At 42.4% G+C, this 18,077-nt stretch overlaps 1 protein-coding gene and 1 pseudogene across 1 annotated transcript; both read right to left on the bottom strand.

The window, feature by feature from the left end:
* Positions 1-3,363: 3,363 nt before the first annotated feature.
* On the bottom strand, positions 3,364-5,662 carry LOC147992728 (uncharacterized). Its single transcript, XM_087539122.1, has 3 exons — positions 5,512-5,662; positions 5,100-5,201; positions 3,364-3,510 (listed from the first exon to the last, which is right to left on the bottom strand). Exons 1-3 carry the CDS (start codon positions 5,660-5,662, stop codon positions 3,419-3,421), a joined length of 345 nt encoding a protein of 114 aa, XP_087395248.1. The 3' UTR covers positions 3,364-3,418.
* Positions 5,663-6,111: 449 nt separating this feature from the next.
* LOC125533178 (protein argonaute 4B-like) lies at positions 6,112-10,360 on the bottom strand (annotated as a pseudogene).
* Between the last annotated feature and the right edge of the window lie 7,717 nt (positions 10,361-18,077).

Genomic DNA, 18,077 nt, shown 5'->3' with positions numbered 1-18,077 from the left:
TACCGAGCCAGTGCTCCGGCACGAGCTGACAACCACATCCCGTGGGAACCGGCGCTTGGCTTCCGGCATGTGGAACACGACGGGGAGCTTGCCGCCGCCGTCATCCTTGCCCATGGCCGCCATGAACCGGGAGAGCAAGTCCAGGTCCCCATCGCCGGGGCTGTTTCTCTCTGGCTCACCTCCTTGGCTTCCATGACGTTGCCGATAGACAGTTTGGCCGGCGTACGTTGGGAAAGAACGGGAGAGGAGAGGAAGAGGAAAGGGGAGCCGTGTGGTAGGTTGTCTCGCTTGGTCGTTAAACGGGAACAAATCTTACTCCTATTTATACACGCACGATTCGTCTAGAAAGCACGCATTATTTCTGAATTTATTTCAGAATTTCCGGCTATGCGCAGGATTTATTTCAGGATTTCCGGCAAGTGGAAGGTGACGTTTCCGTCGGCGCCTACGGCGGCTTAGTCTCTCGAAGGTGCTCATAGGGATAGGGTGTGCGTGTGTGCGTTCATAGGGATGAGTGTATGCGCGTGTATATGAGCGCTTGTGTCTGTACTGTTGCTAAAAAAAAAGAAAGCACGCACATGCTGTGATCGAGAAACTACGGATTAAGCGGCAGCACGGTAAAACACGCATGTAATCCCATGCTGTGTCGACGCCAACAGTACCAACCCATGCACGCATTAAAAAGAAATCAAACTCCCTAAGTATGTGTCAACACCAACAATGACTTACACATGCGAACGTAAAAAAATGTAATCGCCCAGCTTAAGCGGCAGGAGAGAATCCTGGAAGATACGTGCATGTGGTCACGTTATCCCGAAAACAGCGCCTTGCACGCCCCCATCAACGGCAAAAGCGAAACAGCCAATCCCTCTCTCCCGCCCGACAGACAGTTGGTTGATCAAAAAACAAACAAAAACAAATCACAGAGCAAATTGCAGAGGGCCCATGCATATGTAGGTCAACGGGACAACGACAGCCCACGCGCACCGCAGTAAGTACACAAAATAGCTACATGCACACACACACGCGATAACAAACTAAGTTCAAAAATTTTGCAAACAGACGCCGGCCGGAGCCACACAAAATTTTTACCCAGTGATCTTCCAAACTAATGCACGTGTCGATCAAACACAGGCCCGTCAGTACCTTCTTGGTCTACACCAATTGCCCGAAGGACGACCTACCATGATCAGAACTAGCTTACATCCATATCACACACTTTCGGCAATGGATCCAAATTATGGCCATAGGATACCATGTCAACGACAATCTGAATCAGCTAGCGTCGTGATGGTGACCCACTGAACTCGCGGGGAGAGGGGATGTACTTTGCATCTTGCAAGATGTAGCACTTGTGATGATAATAAACGTATCCTTTCGAAATCGTTCGTGTGCATAGCCTGCTTTCTTGTGACTACCGAGTTAAACAACAAGCTTACACACATGAAGACCTTATTGTTCATCACATGAGTCAAAATAACATATACACATGTACGGTATTGGGCGCGGCGTGCCACCGCGCGGGCTATGCTAGCACTCAACTATAAGCCTCTAAGTATAGGCATCCTATAAAAAGGACATTCTTCTAATTCATAGGTCTTCAAATTTCGACAATAAGAAACCAATTGATGTATTATAAGTGCTAGCGAAAATTGCAGAGGCATTTGCCTGCTTAGCAAACTGATACTTGAAAGCAGGCCGGCTAGGTGAGATACCATCTGGCCGTCCATGAACCAACAAACTACAAACTGGAAGAGCTAGGTGAAATACTATCTGACTGTCCATGAAAAAAAAAACTGGAAGCACACTATTACGGGAAAAAAGCCTATGTAGGTGATAGCATCCAAGATCACTAAAATATTGTTTAGCCTCTACAGGCTTCCAGATGAACACATATTTCAGTCTTGCCTATATTCCTATAACTCTGAGTGATTAACTGAATATGTACCACAGTACCAGCAGGCCAATAAAAATGGCACCAACAACACCATAAGGGGGTACCTCATACAGGTAGCACCAAGCCAGAGACCCAGTCAACAGTCTGTGTCAATATAAGTTTGCAGAATAACAAGTTCAGTCTGGTAAACGTCCTTCCTCTCCTGTACGATTTTACATAAGTAATGGGTATGTTCTTATTTCATGCAATGGTGATTTGAACCATGCTAAAGAAAATCTATCCTATGCTACTGCTTCACAAACCTCTACAGCACACTGCTTGAATCTATATACAATAATGGTAATATCTGAACTTGATAACATTCAGGGTTAATTCTAGTTGTGTCGTTCTTACACTTTTCTATGTAGTGGGTCACACAGTTACTCTTTGATAATTTTATCAATCACATTTAAAAAGGTGATTCTTAGATCTGTGATTGCAGCTGACATCAGGCACCTCATCCGTATTTCCCATGTGTAGTTATAATGGAATGTATAAATAAAACTTAATACTGAATGTATCTAGAGATCTGTGTTTAACTTATACACCTTCAGATTTCCCCCTTAATATTGAAAATTTTGCTGGAGAGGCTCGGTTTTCTACTTCTTGAACGGGCATAATACTCAAGACCTATAATAGAAGTGTAAAATGGACATGCAAATCTCATATCTTGACTACTATTAAACTATCATAGGAAAAGAATTAAACTTCCTAATCCACAAAATTACCAAAAGATTATAGAAGAGATACAACCCTAAAATAGGACAGAACCACAAATCGCAAACGCATATTGATTTGAGACTTGTTCAGTGTTCACTGGGTGCTGTTCATCGTCGTGGTGTTGCACAGTGGCATGACTGCATGAGGTCATCTTTTTCTATAGATGGCATATATGTATTAAGAATTCATGTTCCATTTACAGATTCAGAAGAGTCAAAGGAAAATTTAGAATAGTCAAAGAAAAACTTTGCTCTCACACTGGCTGACATTGGTAAATTTAACAGAAATGTAAATAAGTTCAAACCTGTAATATTTTGAATGCAAGACAGATCTGTTTGTGATTATTGCACATGAATTAAAACTCAAAACTGCGAGACCTGATTAAAATATAAAATCCCACGAATTCGTAAGAAAAGCTATCATGTGGGGAAAACTCAGCAAGTGATCACACATATACGGAAAGCTAAAAGTTCAGGTGGGGTTTCCTTTTCCTCTGGAGCCCATGTATAACTGGTTTTGGTCCAAAAGTGCAGGCCGATATATGACCACTTTATCCACTTGCACAAACAAGTTCAAAATGAAAGTTGTAACACTTTGTTTTCAGATTAATACACACTTGTACTCCTCGATCTTCAATGTAGCAGTTGGGTAAAATAAACGGCAGTACATTATCTGACCTCATGAACCTAACTCTGAAGGATGGGCGAAGCAGAACAGGTAAGCGAGACCGAGAGCAACCCAAATTAAGACCGGGAGATGCACTTACAGGAGGTATGTGAAGATTTTATTTTCGCTTCCAATGCTTCCATGCAGCATCAGCGCGCCAAACATCCAGCAAAGAAAGAAGTAATGAACTGCATGAACCGACAAAACAAATCAAGATTAAGGCAAACAGTAACCAAGGGAGAGTAAAGAAAAACAGGACTGAGAGAGAATGGAGCCACAACACCAGACTCTGCAGCATGGAGTGTGCTTGAAGGTGAGATGCACGGGCACATGACGACCTCGCCGGATCGAAGAAGAAGAAGGAATCCACCATCCTGGCCGTGAACCTGAAGCTGACTAAACCAAGATACTCCCTTCATTTTTATATACAAGGCCACTATCAAAATAACAATTTATAGATATACAAGGCCACTAACACTAATCGATGCAATATTAATGATGTTTGCCTCGTAGTACTAGCAAAAAAAGACATTAACTATCCCTCACATGTATGCGGGAGTGGGAGGATTGGCTTGATGTGCATGAAAGAAAAGAATACACATTAATTTACACGACAAATAAGGAGACAAGCTGGCTTGCAACATTGACTTAGAAGACATTAACTTTTGCCTTGGTACCTATAATATGGGTTTGTGGCCTTGCAGTGGCGAAGCCACGTTAAGCATGTGTAGTCGTTTGACTACACAGGAATTTCGTAGCAAATTGACCCAGGCATACGTACAACATGCCTCTGAACAAAAAACTGTTGGAGTTTGACTACAGGCCCATGTATCACCTGATTCGTGTAACAATGGGCTAGGATCTTCTCAAAAAGAAAAAGAAAAACAATAGGCTAGGTCGAACAGGAATAGAAAGTCCTAAATATCTTCTCTGATCGTAATGCATCGAAGAAATCCCTTGATCTTCTCCTTGGACTTGTCTGCCTTCCCAACTTTCAGCTCGTCAGTTCAACTTTTTTTCCTCCGCCACAGCCTCATCCTGGCCTCCGCCTACGATCTTTGGCCTGGGCGTTAGGCGTGAGACAGGGCCACCTCCGGCCGTCTGGTGAGCCGCGAGTGACTCCTGTCCTCCACCTGCGATCTTCGGTCAGGACGTGAGCCGTGAGGCATGGCCACCTCCGGCCGTCCAGTGAGCCACGAGCGATGGACCGTCAATGGTCCGTCAGCGGCAGAACGAGGCCATCAGCCCTTCCCCTTCTACCGTAAGTTTCGTCTTTTGTATCGCTATATGTTCTTTCTCTTCCTATCATTGTCTCATACTGAAATTTATTCCAATATGTTATACATATATATGTATCAAAAAATATGCATGATCACAAAGGATTGCTGCCATAAATAATTATATAAGTAATGAACTATTATGTTTTCACTGGCTCATAATGTCACATAAGGGGGTAAATAAAGGGATACAAACTTACCTACAAAAAACCTTTTTTTGCGGGTACGAGAAAATTTTATTAGAAAAGATTGACATCACAACGTTTTGATCCTGGCAGCGTCACTGTGGCCTTGGATACAAAAATGAAGGGAGTATCAAAAATCAGATTTAATCCAATGCATAGCAGCGAAATCAACTTGTAAATTGAGAATCAAATCCTGTTGCTATTGATCAATCATCAATCACTATGAGCTGACAGCTGAGTCAACTGGACACCGTGAGTGATCATGTAACGATGGATCATGAATTGGCAAAAATGAACATACCATTTGGCACGCACGAATCCTTGTGTGGCCTAGTCCTCTTGGCCTGTTGGGCCGACGTCGCTTCTGGTGTGGTACTGGACTAGTTGAGGAAGGAAAGTAGGTGACGGTCGTCCAGGCTCAGACTTGGCTCGGTTTGGTCAATTGATAGAACACTCCGCAGGCGAGCTGAACACCAGAGTCGCAGGAGGTGGCAAGCGAGGGGCCGGAGCTGGAGCGGGGCGAGCAGAGGCTGATGGAGGAGGCCGGCGTGTCAACTGGCCACCCTGTTCACGTACCTGCGGTAGATCTGTCGTCTCCCGCCCAGCTCCTCCGACACCGGGCGCGGGGCGTCGCGGCGTGCCGGACCATTTAATTTCATGTTACCTAAAATCTAAAAAGTGCACGTGCACCTTCTCGAGAGAACGAGCGGCCGGCTCGTGACCGCACGATCAATCTCGATCCTGTCGTCCTGTGTCAGGGCCAGACTGCTGCGCGACACGCGCTTGTCCTCTCCGTGACTCCGTCCTTTGGACCGGCTCTCCACCGCGGTGCTGCCCTGCTTCTTCGCTGCCGCCCCTCGCCTTTCCTTCCTTCCCATGTCGGCTTCTCCTCCGCATTGAGCCGCCGCCATTCCTCTGCCCGCGTCTAATCTAGAAAGGTCCAGGGGAGACAGCGGACCAGAGGAGCCATGTGAGCAGGCCGACTGGGACCCTGGGCAGCGGTGCTGTCGTCTTCCCCTCGCCAGATACATCACCAGATCCTGAAGCCGATTAAGGAATCTCCCGTGCAGCGTCGCAGGGGTTGAGCCTCGGGACGTTGGAGATCTAGCATGGCGTCAACGACAACGAGTCCGCAGCGGCAGCACCGCCGCCGGTCAAGCCGTTCCCCAATGCATCCATGTATCACCCTAGGGAAAAGTCTAATTCCTCAACTGTTCTCTGTATGTGCTAGAAAAAATTTCCCGCGGGGCAGCGCGAGATTCTAATTTTGCTAGTTGAACAATTTTGGATTCATGTGTATAGCCAATTAATGGATCTGAGGTACGTGCTAGCCTTTTTTGATCTGATTGCTTAGTGCGCGCATGATGAGCAAATCTCGGAGCTGATGCTGGCCGTGGAACCAGAGGAGCAGCGCCGCCGCCGCCTCCTCCCTCCTTTTCTCGGAGCTGATGCTGGAACGACCCCGTTCGTCAAGGATAGTAGTCTAGTTGCACACACATTAATATTTAGTTAACTTATAATATAGTCTAGTTGCACACACATTGATATTTAATTGGTAGAAAGACTAGTTGCACACACATGCTCAATTGGCTTGTAATATAGTCTAGTTGCACACACATTGATGTTTAGTTGGCAGGAAGACTAGTTGCACATGCATATACTAGTTGCACATGCATATACTCGGTTGGCTTGTAATGTAGTCTAGTTGCACACATATTAACATTTAGTTGGTAGAAAGACTAGTTGCACACACATATGCTCAGTTGGCTTGTAATGTAGTCTAGTTGCACACACACAGATGTTTAGTTGGCTTGTAATGTAGTCTAGTTGCACACATTAATATTTAGTTGACAGGAAGACTAGTTGCACACGCATATGCTCAGTTGACTTGTAGTGTAATCTAGTTGCACACACATTGATATTTAGTTGGCAGGACACTAGTTGCACACACATATACGCAATTGACGCGGCAATATAGTATAATTACACATGCATTGATATTTAGTTGACAGGACTAGTTACACACATATATGCTTAGTTAGCGCGACAATGTAGTCTAGTTACACATACATTGGTGTTTAGTTGACGTGATTATTGGCACACACATATGCTCAATTGGCGCGGCAATGTGACTTAGTTGCACAGACATTAATGTTTAGTTGGCAAGACTATTAGCACACACATATACTTAGTTGGCGTGACAATGTAGTTTAGTTGCACATATATTGATATTTAGTTGACAGGAAGACTAGTTCGTCGAAACATGTCCATGCAGGATCTAATTTTGAAGAGCACGTCGCGATGGTTTCAACGGTGAAAACAAATCTGAATTTTGACACGCGGTTTAGAAGATACGTCTTTTACAATTTTGAAAACCAAAAATTAATGTACAAGTGACGAACATGAGGAACATTAATGCAGCAGCATGCAGGCATCTATCATTTGAGAAGAGACCACATAGGGAATGATTAATTAGCAGTCTCCTTTTTAGCCACAGGAATGATTAGATAACAACATGCTACGCACACTATTTGACAAAAAGGCAGGCCGCCCAGGAGCGCTAGCGGGCACCTAGCCGCCCGCTAGATGCGTCCACATCTTTCAAGTAGCGCTCCACTACTTTGGGATGTCGTAAAATGTATTAAAGAAATATAGTTCGTGATGGGAAGGGGGCCAATGCCCCCCTCCCCCAGCCAGCACATTTCTTTGTCCAATTTAGCTATATGTAAGTTGCCTCAAAATTTAATTTGGGTTAGTTGATTTTCTAGTCCGTTGATTTCTGCTTCAAGATTAGTGCTCCTTGTCGCGCGGTGTGTACAACACAGTCTAGAAGGAGGAACCCAATGATGAACACGACAACACCAACCCATCGAGCGCCGGTGTATGTGCCGCAGGCAGAAAGAAAACAAAGAGCACTTATATCTTTTGGCAGAAGATTAGTGCTCCTTTTTATTTTTCTCTTTTGACAAGCACCATGTGGTGAGGAAAGATCTAGGCACATATATCCAGTTAGATATGGGTGGGCATGAGTTATTACTGTTGACATCACCCTTGAGGTGAATACGTTGGGTGGCGAAACTATAACCCCTATCTATCTATGTGTCTGGTCAAAAATTTTTGCTCATGTGTATGCGGTGAGTGTTAGCAATCATAGAAGACTATAATGGTTGAGTATGTGGACTTGCCAAAAGGCTCTGATACATGACTCTTCCTGGAAAAATGATGAATTGTTATTGCAAACTTGACTGAGAATATAGTTTGTTAGTTTTCAATAGAGTTTATGCTTTATACTTCGATGTTGTGATGAATTGTTACTTGTTCATAAGAAGTTTATGATAAAAGTTATGTGATAAAAGTTCTATAATAAAGTTTGTTGTTGTTACAATAATATACATGATGCTTTTATGTCCGTATTTTGTTTTTATCGACACCTCTCTCTCTAAGCATGTGGACATGTTTTTCAATTTTGATTTTTGCTTGAGGACAAGCGAGATCTAAGCTTGGGGGAGTTGATATGTCCATTTTGCATCATGTTTTCCTACTGTTATTTATGATGTTTTTATGCATAATAATGCTTTATGGAGTAATTTTAATTCATTTTCTCTCATAATATGCAAGGTTCACACAAAGAGGGAGAATATCGGCAACTGGAATTCTGGACCTGAAAAAGCTACGTCATGCCACCTATTCTGCACAACTCCAAACGAGCTGAAACTTTATGGAGAATTTTTATGGAATATTTAAGAATTATTGGAGCAAATAACTACCTGTGGCGAATTAGGAGCAGATAGCAACAACAATTTGGGATCCTATCTTCATGTTGAAGAGCTAAAACATCATCATCTACAGATGAAACCTGAGCTACTATTCATTAGAGAGTAAAAAATATGTATCCCGCTTACCGCAACAATGGAAGGCTTATCGGATTGGCCCGGTTACCATGCGAGACATCCATGCCCAGGATGATAGTGGGCACCTTCCCCACAATGGGTATTGCACGGGCTACTTCAATTTGAAGCAGTGTGTTGAGTCCACCGAGCTGGGGTGGAAAGACGAAGGCAACAAGCCTTAGCATACAGACAGTAGTCAAAATAAATACAGTTATAAGAAAGAAACCAGGGTCGGTCACATCAACAAACCTTAGCATTTATCTTGGGTAGCAGATTACTCAAGTACTTGCCATTGACTCTTTGCGGAGCTAGACACTCGGTGAGTATGCCAAAATCAGCAAGACACTTCTTCTTCCAAGGACCTGTAGCAGATTCAAGCAAGAAGATGACATGACCAGGTTTAACTATCATGGTAGTTGAAACATCTGCAAGTTAAAAGAATTTTGCCATGCAAATATTAGATCGGATGTAGCCATCGCAGCATTAACAGTGGAGTTTATACAAGAACACTTTGGTGAGATGCATACCAATGTTTAGGGAGAGTCCACTCTATGCACCACGGAAGCTTGAGTGGAATCCCCGGCACCCCATGACACCACCGCCCAGGTCAACAAAATTGCTAGGGTTGTTGTGGAAAAACGACAGACAGACTAGAAGGCAACCCCTATGGATCATCAGAAAACATAAACCGCAGTCATGAGGCAGCTTAAGCACTCATAAACGCTTGAGAAGGCATAGGAGTAGATGAGATACATACTGTTTTGCGGAGTGCTGCCTGAGTATGATGTCAAGCACTCGAAGTGGCTCGAGGGAGTGCTCTGATTCCTGGCCTCTGATGGCGTGCCCAATTGCAGCCATTGGAATTGTTGCCGCAAATTTGAGCTCCACCTTGATGGTCTTGGCCTGGTAGGGTCTCCTCACACTCTTCTGGTCACCACCTCCAGGACTACCGTTGTTACCTCCAGGACTCCCGGCAGCAGTCCTACAACCAAGCGAAACAGAGCTATACCTTATATACCAAACACTGAGAAACATAGGAACAGACAGTATGCAGGCAGGTCAAGAAGGAGCAGAACTCACTTGCCACTACCGATGTCTTCCAATACCATGATCAACTCATTGTCGATCTGTGGAAGATCCTCGATAGTAAAGAGGATCTTTTCACCATCGTATGCAAAGTCCTTGTTGGCGAGCTCAGAATGGTAGGTGTGCTGCAGCTTATCCTTTCTGCCGATGCCCTTGCTATCGACTGGTGTATCATCCTCATACTTGAGATTAACCTACGCATCATCAAAGGATAACACAGATACCAAGTCAGCATGGGGATATATAAATAATCTTGTACTAGTTGTGAAGTAGTATTAGGCAGTAGTGAAACTAGCTAGGAAAGAAAGCAAGTATGCTTCTTACATAGTAGTGGTTGAAGAACTCCTCTGAAGGCTTGACAGAGACTTTGTAGTGGTTGGCAAGCAGCTGGATGGGCTGACCCTTCTTTCCGAATCCATTGGGAGGCCTGGCCATTATGTGCCTCCTAGGCTTTGCTGGCTTGCTTGGAGGTGGAGGTGGCGGTGGCGGTTCACTCTCACTGGCAGCAGCATCTTCTGCTATGATGGGCACCACGTTGGGAGGTAGAGGAGGTGGTGGTGGCAACTCATCAGCAGCAGTCTCTCCATCATGCAGGGCCATCCTGAGCAAGATCAAAAGGACATCAATGATTAGTAAGTAGTATTAGTAGTACCAAGACAGGAAACAGAATTTGATTCCAGGATGACCAAACAAACTGTCACAAAAGAAATGGTTCAGCTATGAAGAACATTTACTCTCTAGCTGCTATATACTCCCTTCGTTCGGAAATACTTGTCGGAAAAATGGATACAAATGGATGTATTTAGAACTAAAATACATCTACACATCCATTCCTTGGACAAGTATTTCCGGACGGAGGGAGTACATGTTATCATTCACTAGGAGATTGTGTATATTAATGAAAGGAAGGTGTACATAACTAGGAGCAGAGTTATACTTTGTATATAGGAATCGATGATGATACTGATACTGGGATCACAAAAGCAATGCCGTGTATGATTTAAGAAGATTTACTCTCTAGTCTCCTAGTTGTCCCCAAACTATGATTTCCCCCTCTGGGAGGGAAGTTCCCCCGGCGGAAACGCTTCGCCGGAGGGCAAAAATGCTCTTGCCCAAGTTCTGCTTCGAGACGGCGGCGCTTCGTCCCGAAAGTCCTCCTCTTATTTTTTTTCTAGGTCAAAATGACTTATATACCAGAAGAGGGGCACCGGAGGTGGGCCGAGGAGGGCACAACCCACCAACAACTCTTCCATCTTTGGGAGGGTAATCAACATCTTCAACAACACCATCTCCTCTCAAACCCTAGTTCATCTCTTGTGTTTAATCTTTGCATCGGAACCTTAGATTGGTGTTTGTGGGTGACTATGATTACATCTTGTAGTTGACTACTATATTGTCGGGGATATACCCCGCGGTGTAATCCGCTGGATGTATGACCCGGTTAGGGCGTGGCGACTCACTGGTGACCCGCCCGGAGCTTGGCGACTCACTGATGACCCGCCCGGAGCTTGGCGACTCACTGGTAACCCGCCCGATCTTGGCGACTCATTAGTAACCCTGCGGGCGGGTCAGACGGATAACAAGGCCCAAGGCCCAGAAGGCCGACTCATGTTATGGTGGGCCGGTTTAAGAGGAAAGCATAAGGAATATTCTCCTACAAAAGGAAGCAAGACTAGGACTCCACTTGTAATAGAGCAATCCTAATCCTACTAGGACTAGTCATGTAACCCGCCCCTTCAACATATATAAGGAGGGGCAGGGCACCCTAAGAGGGAGAAGAAAAAATAATCGCTAAGGCTAGACACAACTAAAGGGGAATTGGCTTATGCGACGACTCTCTCATGAGCATAATGAGACCTAGCCACAAACAACATATAGGGCTATTACCGGATGATGTTTCCCGGGGCCCAAAGCTGTCTAAATCCTTGTCTTGTGTGTTGATCCGCCTCGCGTCTCTTGATTCCGGCCAACCCCTTCAAGCTACCGCTTAGATGCGTTGGCCTCACGACTAAGTCCTCACACTACGACAGCTGCCGTGAAAATTTCACGACAGTTGGCGCTCACCGTGGGGCCTGCGCACGATGATGTTGAGTTCTAGGAGGGATTTCTTCAGGGATCGAGAAGCTCGCGAATGAATGGACGAGGAAGATTCGGCGCGAAGCAATCACGTAGCGTAACTCGGGGTCAGACAACCTTGGGCTGAGCCGGCAATATTTCGCCGTGTTAAAATCAGAATCAAGATTAAAGTTTGGAGCCGTCAGGTACAAGATTGTGATCAAGAAAGAGCTACGGTTGCGGTCCGATCCGCCGCTGCCGTCCGAAAAAAGCGTCGAGACCGAGATCAAACTTTCTTCTGCAGTTTTTTCTTTTCAAATTTATGCGACGTATCCACCGAGGCTGACACAAAGCAATCCTGCACTATGGTCAAATCGCCACCGCTCGGTTTCCTCTGATCTGTTAGCAGTAGTTAGCGTTAGTATTATGCTAACCGACATTTAGCTTTATCTGTAGGCTAAACTACTAGCAGTTAGAAGACCTGTGTTGCCCAAACGCTATGTATGCCAAAAAGGCAGTTTGCCTCTTCCAAAGGACGCAAACATTGTAACAACCGACATTGTAAACGACTGTTTAGATAGTATATAAGTCTGAACAAATTATCAATACAAGCATCCATTCTTTTTCTCAATCTCTGTTTCTTCTCACGTTACCATGAGGAATTCAAAGTACTTGGGGGCTAAAAGGAAACCAAATACAGAATTACCTCTCAATAGGGAATAGATCATTTTCAAACGATCACAAAGACAACTCTCAAGTTTCTCAAATGTGTGGTTATACAAATATCGTACCTATGATTACCAAACCCATAAACATATGGTCAAACCACACCACAAATTTATTAAAAAGGCGAATAAGTTCATTGGGATAAATTTGAAAATTAGCAAACTTATAACTACAAACTATTCTCGTTAATGATTGTTCTCAAATATTCATCAAAAGGAGAACCAATATCTAGTGCAATAAAATGATGGTGAATTCCTTTGCACAGATGATATGTTTGCGTAATAAAATTTTCAGTAATATTGGAGACCTCATGTAATCTCCGAATCATTCCCAAAATATCTTTAGCCTAAACTTGTACTACTACATGTAGTGCTATTTCCAATATCCTATTTTGTGGACATGATATTTGATAAATTTTGAATGTATGATCAATTCATACTAACTATTGTTGCATATACAATAACTTTCTAAATTTTAATACATTAAGTTGGCTTGATAGCCCTATCCATCCTAGTTTGGGGATGTTTATAAAATTATTGACAATTCTTTTGGTCATAATTTACCAAGTTATAAAATTCCTCAAATCCTCAGATTTTATATGCACCGCATGCGCCAAAGGGGAAATATTTTTTAAGGCCCTCTCACCTTAAAATTCCAAATGAGCCACTCATTCTTCATTGAACACATTCAAAAGATATATGTGGACTCAACCATTATTTGGGTTTATTAAGATACTTCATGGTACTCATGGAAACATTTGTAAAATGATTTCAAGTGTCTCTTATCACACAGTACCAAGCATGATCTTATGCAATTAGTTTCTAAGCTTATTAAAGCAAGATAAAATTATCCTACAGACATGACATGGACAACATTGTTGAACTCATTTCAATAGAAATGTTAGTACTTTATGTACATACCCAAAATGGTTTAGTTAGAAATCTTAACAAAGATACTGATATAAATTACATGACCACTCTTATAGAATTGTAATTTACCAGCCTCTTGCTGGACACATACGGACTTACACACCGTAAGTATGATCTAAATCATACCAACTGCATAGCATACTACTTTCCCCTTGTAGTAAGTATGTGGAAATCAATAAAGTATTTCCCATCTGCGATAATTTGATTACGTACCGAATCACCACTCCAGCGTACATCAGTGGGTCCTCACAACAAATTAGGGATCTATGTGAGGAATAACTATTTATCCGTCAATCATAAATAAATTGATCCCCAAATAGGGGAGTTATTATCAGCTCGTACGTTGATGCATCAGCAATAAGGAAATTTTCTGGCATTAGGGGGAGATTAGTACCACAAAGAATGCCAAGAAATAAGTCATTAAGATTCATTCCTTATGTCCACATACTTAAGAATCTGAACTAGAAGTTCAGAGAATCATATATTTGCAACGCATTGCAAATCTGCCACATACATTTACTGATGACAGAGGTGTCACTAAATTTTATATTCTTGAAGTGAAATGTCAGAAAAGGTGGAGGTACCTAATAAACCACTATTCTCCCCACATGAGAGCAAGAGGGGGAGAAGACTACATGAGATATAATTTCTCGCATGCTTCCGCAAAAACAGAGGAAAGTAGATCCTCAGTCAGTAAATGCAATTCAACATCAGTTGAAAGACACCTCATAGGATGCTCATCATCCAAAGCCCGACATAGATGTGAACACACTATTTTTAATGTTGGGACATTGAAACACCTTGACTCCATTGTTGCAGGAAATCACAATAGTTAAAAGGTATAAATACATTTCCACAAATTTCATCGATTCCACTAGAATCATATAACAAAAGACTACATTTGTCGACATATATTTCTTTGCAAAATTGCTAAAACCTTTTTGGGCCCTGAACCAAAATCCATGGTAGAGTGCCTCTTGCATTCAAATTGGTTCACATAAAAGGAAGCAAGTTAAGGAAGAAAAGTACTCGCTCAATAAAAGAGTTGTATTTACCGCAGTAATGCATACTCCTTATAAGTATTTCCTCCATGGAATACAAATGAATTCTCATTCATAAACAAAACCAATGAGGTGGTGAGAAAGCAAGGCTTGTAGCAAAAGGGTTCACGCAGAGGCCCGACATCAATAATGATGTAACATACCCTCCTGGTATGAGTGGAATTATGTTTCGATACTAAATACCATTGGCAGTACAAATAATTTTATCCATGCAGTTAATGGATGCAGTGACTACGTAATCATATGAATCACTCATTTCGGATATCTATATTGAAGTCCCTCAAGGGCTTATAATTCCGAATCCGAAAACAAATCGCAACATGTTTTGTGTAAAACTTTAGAAGTTACTATATGACTTGAAATGGTCAGAAATCATTTGGATTAGACTAAATTTAGCTTGAGTTTATAGCTTGAGCATTCTCTCAAGAATACATATCAGTCTACATATATCCAAAACATATATGAGAAGTTCAATGTGGATATATCATACTAATAAAAGACATGTATGGTCATACTGCCCTGATAGGGTATAACTCCATCATACCCAGGGAGTGCAAAACCAACAAAAGATATATGGTCGATTGATCTCGGAAATTCCATCAGGAAAATAAAGATGTGACCATTATATGATATAATGATATTTGATCCCAACAATGCCATATCAATGGATGAATTGCTGGAATAGCTTTCTTATGGAAGTCATCTAAATAGACTTTAATTGGTACTTCTATTTATCATTCTGACATGGTTGCTTTATCTAAAAGCATTGCAAATATGCATAACTGAACAGAATGATTAACCACACTCAAAATCGTGTGTTTGAGATTCGTTAGAATCATTTTACTTCATCTATGAAGATGCTACCACTTGTGTTAATCAATATACCTACATGTTATATAAAGAGCAATATCATAAAATATATTGGTAATATTTTTACCTATCCTCATGAATTATAGTAATCTGAGGACAATTTGCAAATAGAATACTATGAAAATCCTACGGATTATTCATAATGTCACAACCGATGTTTCATGGTCATTTACATGGAATTGGTATGACAAAATATTAATTTTTGCAAAGTTCAGGGGGAGTAAACTTCCAAATAATAGCATGTTCACAATTATCAAATTGTATTATTTGTCCTTTGAGTTTTTCCTTGATGGTTTCTCATAAAAGGTTTTTAACGGGACATATAAACACAAGTGTCCATATATGTCATGTCATTTTCTCCTTATTTATTTTTCCAACAAGATTTTTGGGGAATAATCTCAAGACTTTACAAAGACATCCGAGCACTCATCAAAAAATGAAGAATTTCAAGATGATCAATTGAAGAAAGTACAACGTTGTACAAGGGGGGGGGGGGTGTTAGGATTAGTTAGCGTTAGTATTAGGCTAACCGACATTTAGCTTTATCTGTAGGCTAAACTACTAGCAGTTAGAAGACCTGCGTTGTCCAAACGCTATGTATGCCGAACAGGCAGTTTGCCTCTTCCAAAGGACACAAACATTGTAACAACCGACATTGTAAACGGCTGTTCAGATAGTATATAAGTCTGAACAAATTATCAATACAAGCATCCATTCTTTCTCTCAATCTCTGTTTCTTCTCATGATCAACCAAACCAGTCGCACGCGCATGCAGGGGATGCCTTGTCCTGACGTGAAGCCTGCAAAAACAATTGGAAGACGCCTCTGCTCATATGAGCCAATGGTAGCAATTGTACTACTTCAATTAGTACTTTGCCACGTGATGGCCAAGTTGATCTACAACTCCAGATATTTTACTTAGCTAAAACTGCTACATGAGGAGGCGACCAGATTGGATTTACTTTGGAAAATTCGTTTAAAAAAAGTCCTGAAGCTTGGCTGCAGCGCCACTGCAATCTGCCGTCGCGTCCTCCTCTATTGCGGCTGTCCGAGCCACCGCCCGACTCATGCCCTTGTCCGAGCCGCCTCTGGTCGATCTGCTAGCCGAAAGTTGCTGTTGTTGTTTCCTATGTTCATGAACGTTGCTACTGATATGTCTCCAACGTATTTATAATTTTTGATTGTTCCATACTATTATATTATCATCTTTGGATATTTTATATGCATTTATATACTATTTTATATGATTTTTGGGACTAACCTATTAACCTACAGGTCAGTGCCAGTTTATGTTTTTTCTTTGTTTTAGAGTATCGCAGAAAAGAAAAATCAAACGGAGTCCAATTGACCTGAAACTTCACGGAACTTATTTTTGGAATGAAAGCAATCCAGAAAACTTGGAGTGTACGCAAGCGAAGCAACGAGGAAGGCACAAGGCAGGGGGGCGCGCCCTCCACCCTTGTGGGCCCTCGTGGCTCTCCTGACGTATTTCTTCCTGCTATATATACCAATATACCCTAAAACCATCGAGGAGCAGAATAGATCGGGAGTTCCACCGCCAGAAGCCTCCGTAGCCACCGAAAACCAATCTAGACCCGTTCCGGCACCCTGCCGGAGGGGGCAATCCCTCTCCGGTGGCCATCTTCATCATCCCTGTGCTCTCCATGACGAGGAGGGAGTAGTTCTCCCTCGGGGCTGAGGGTATGTACCAGTAACTATGTGTTTGCTCTCTCTCCCTCTCTCTCTCTCTCGTGTTCTTGAGGTGGTACAATCTTGATGTATCGCGAGCTTTGCTATTATAGCTGGATCTTATGATGTTTCTCCCCCTCTACTCTCTTGTAATGGATTGAATTTTCTCTTTGAAGTTATCTTATCGGATTGAGTCTTTAAGGATTTGAGAACACTTGATGTATGTCTTGCGTGGGATACCCGTGGTGACAATGGGGTATTCTATCGATCCACTTGATGTAAGTTTTGGTGATCAACTTGCGGGTTCCGCCCATGAACCTATGCATAGGGGTTGGCACACGTTTTCGTCTTGACTCTTCGGTAAAAACTTTGGGGCACTCTTTGAAGTAATTTGTGTTGGTTTGAATAGATGAATCTGAGATTGTGTGATGCATATCGTATAATCATACCCGCGGATACTTGAGATGACATTGGAGTATCTAGGTGACATTAGGGTTTTGATTGATTTGTGTCTTAAGGTGTTATTCTAGTACGAACTCTAGGATAGGTTGAATGGAAAGAATAGCTTCATGTTATTTTACTACGAACTCTTGAATAGATCGATCAGAAAGAATAACTTTGAGGTGGTTTCGTACCCTACCATAATCTCTTCGTTTGTTCTCCGTTATTAGTGACTTTGGAGTGACTCTTTGTAGCATATTGAGGGATAGTTATGTGATCCAATTATGTTATTATTGTTGATAGGACTTGCACTAGTGAAAGTATGAACCATAGGCCTTGTTTCAACGCATTGCAATACCGTTTACGCTCACTTTTATCATTAGTTACTTTGCTGTTTTTATATTTTCAGATTTCAAAAACCTTTATCTACCATCCATATACCACTTGTATCACCATCTCTTCGCCGAACTAGTGCACCTATACAATTTACCATTGTATTGGGTGTGTTGGGGACACAAGAGACTCTTTGTTATTTGGTTGCAGGGT

This window comes from Triticum urartu, chromosome 1A (genome assembly GCF_056163025.1).
Source record: "Triticum urartu cultivar PI428250 chromosome 1A, HENAU_Tu73, whole genome shotgun sequence".
Taxonomy (NCBI): domain Eukaryota; kingdom Viridiplantae; phylum Streptophyta; class Magnoliopsida; order Poales; family Poaceae; genus Triticum; species Triticum urartu.
The sequence above is the reverse complement of the archived record's forward strand: the minus strand, read 5'-3'. Positions and strand labels throughout refer to the sequence as shown.

Bases quoted from the DNA above. Each gene is read 5' to 3' on its own strand.
- LOC147992728 (XM_087539122.1), bottom strand. From the start codon at position 5,662: ATGGGAAGGAAGGAAAGGCGAGGGGCGGCAGCGAAGAAGCAGGGCAGC. The intron at 5,202-5,511 runs GTGCGGTCACGA...GCCAAGTCTGAG, and splicing joins CGACAGGATCGAGATTGATC to CCTGGACGACCGTCACCTAC. The intron at 3,511-5,099 runs GTGCGTGCCAAA...CGGTTCATGCAG, and splicing joins ACTAGGCCACACAAGGATTC to TTCATTACTTCTTTCTTTGC.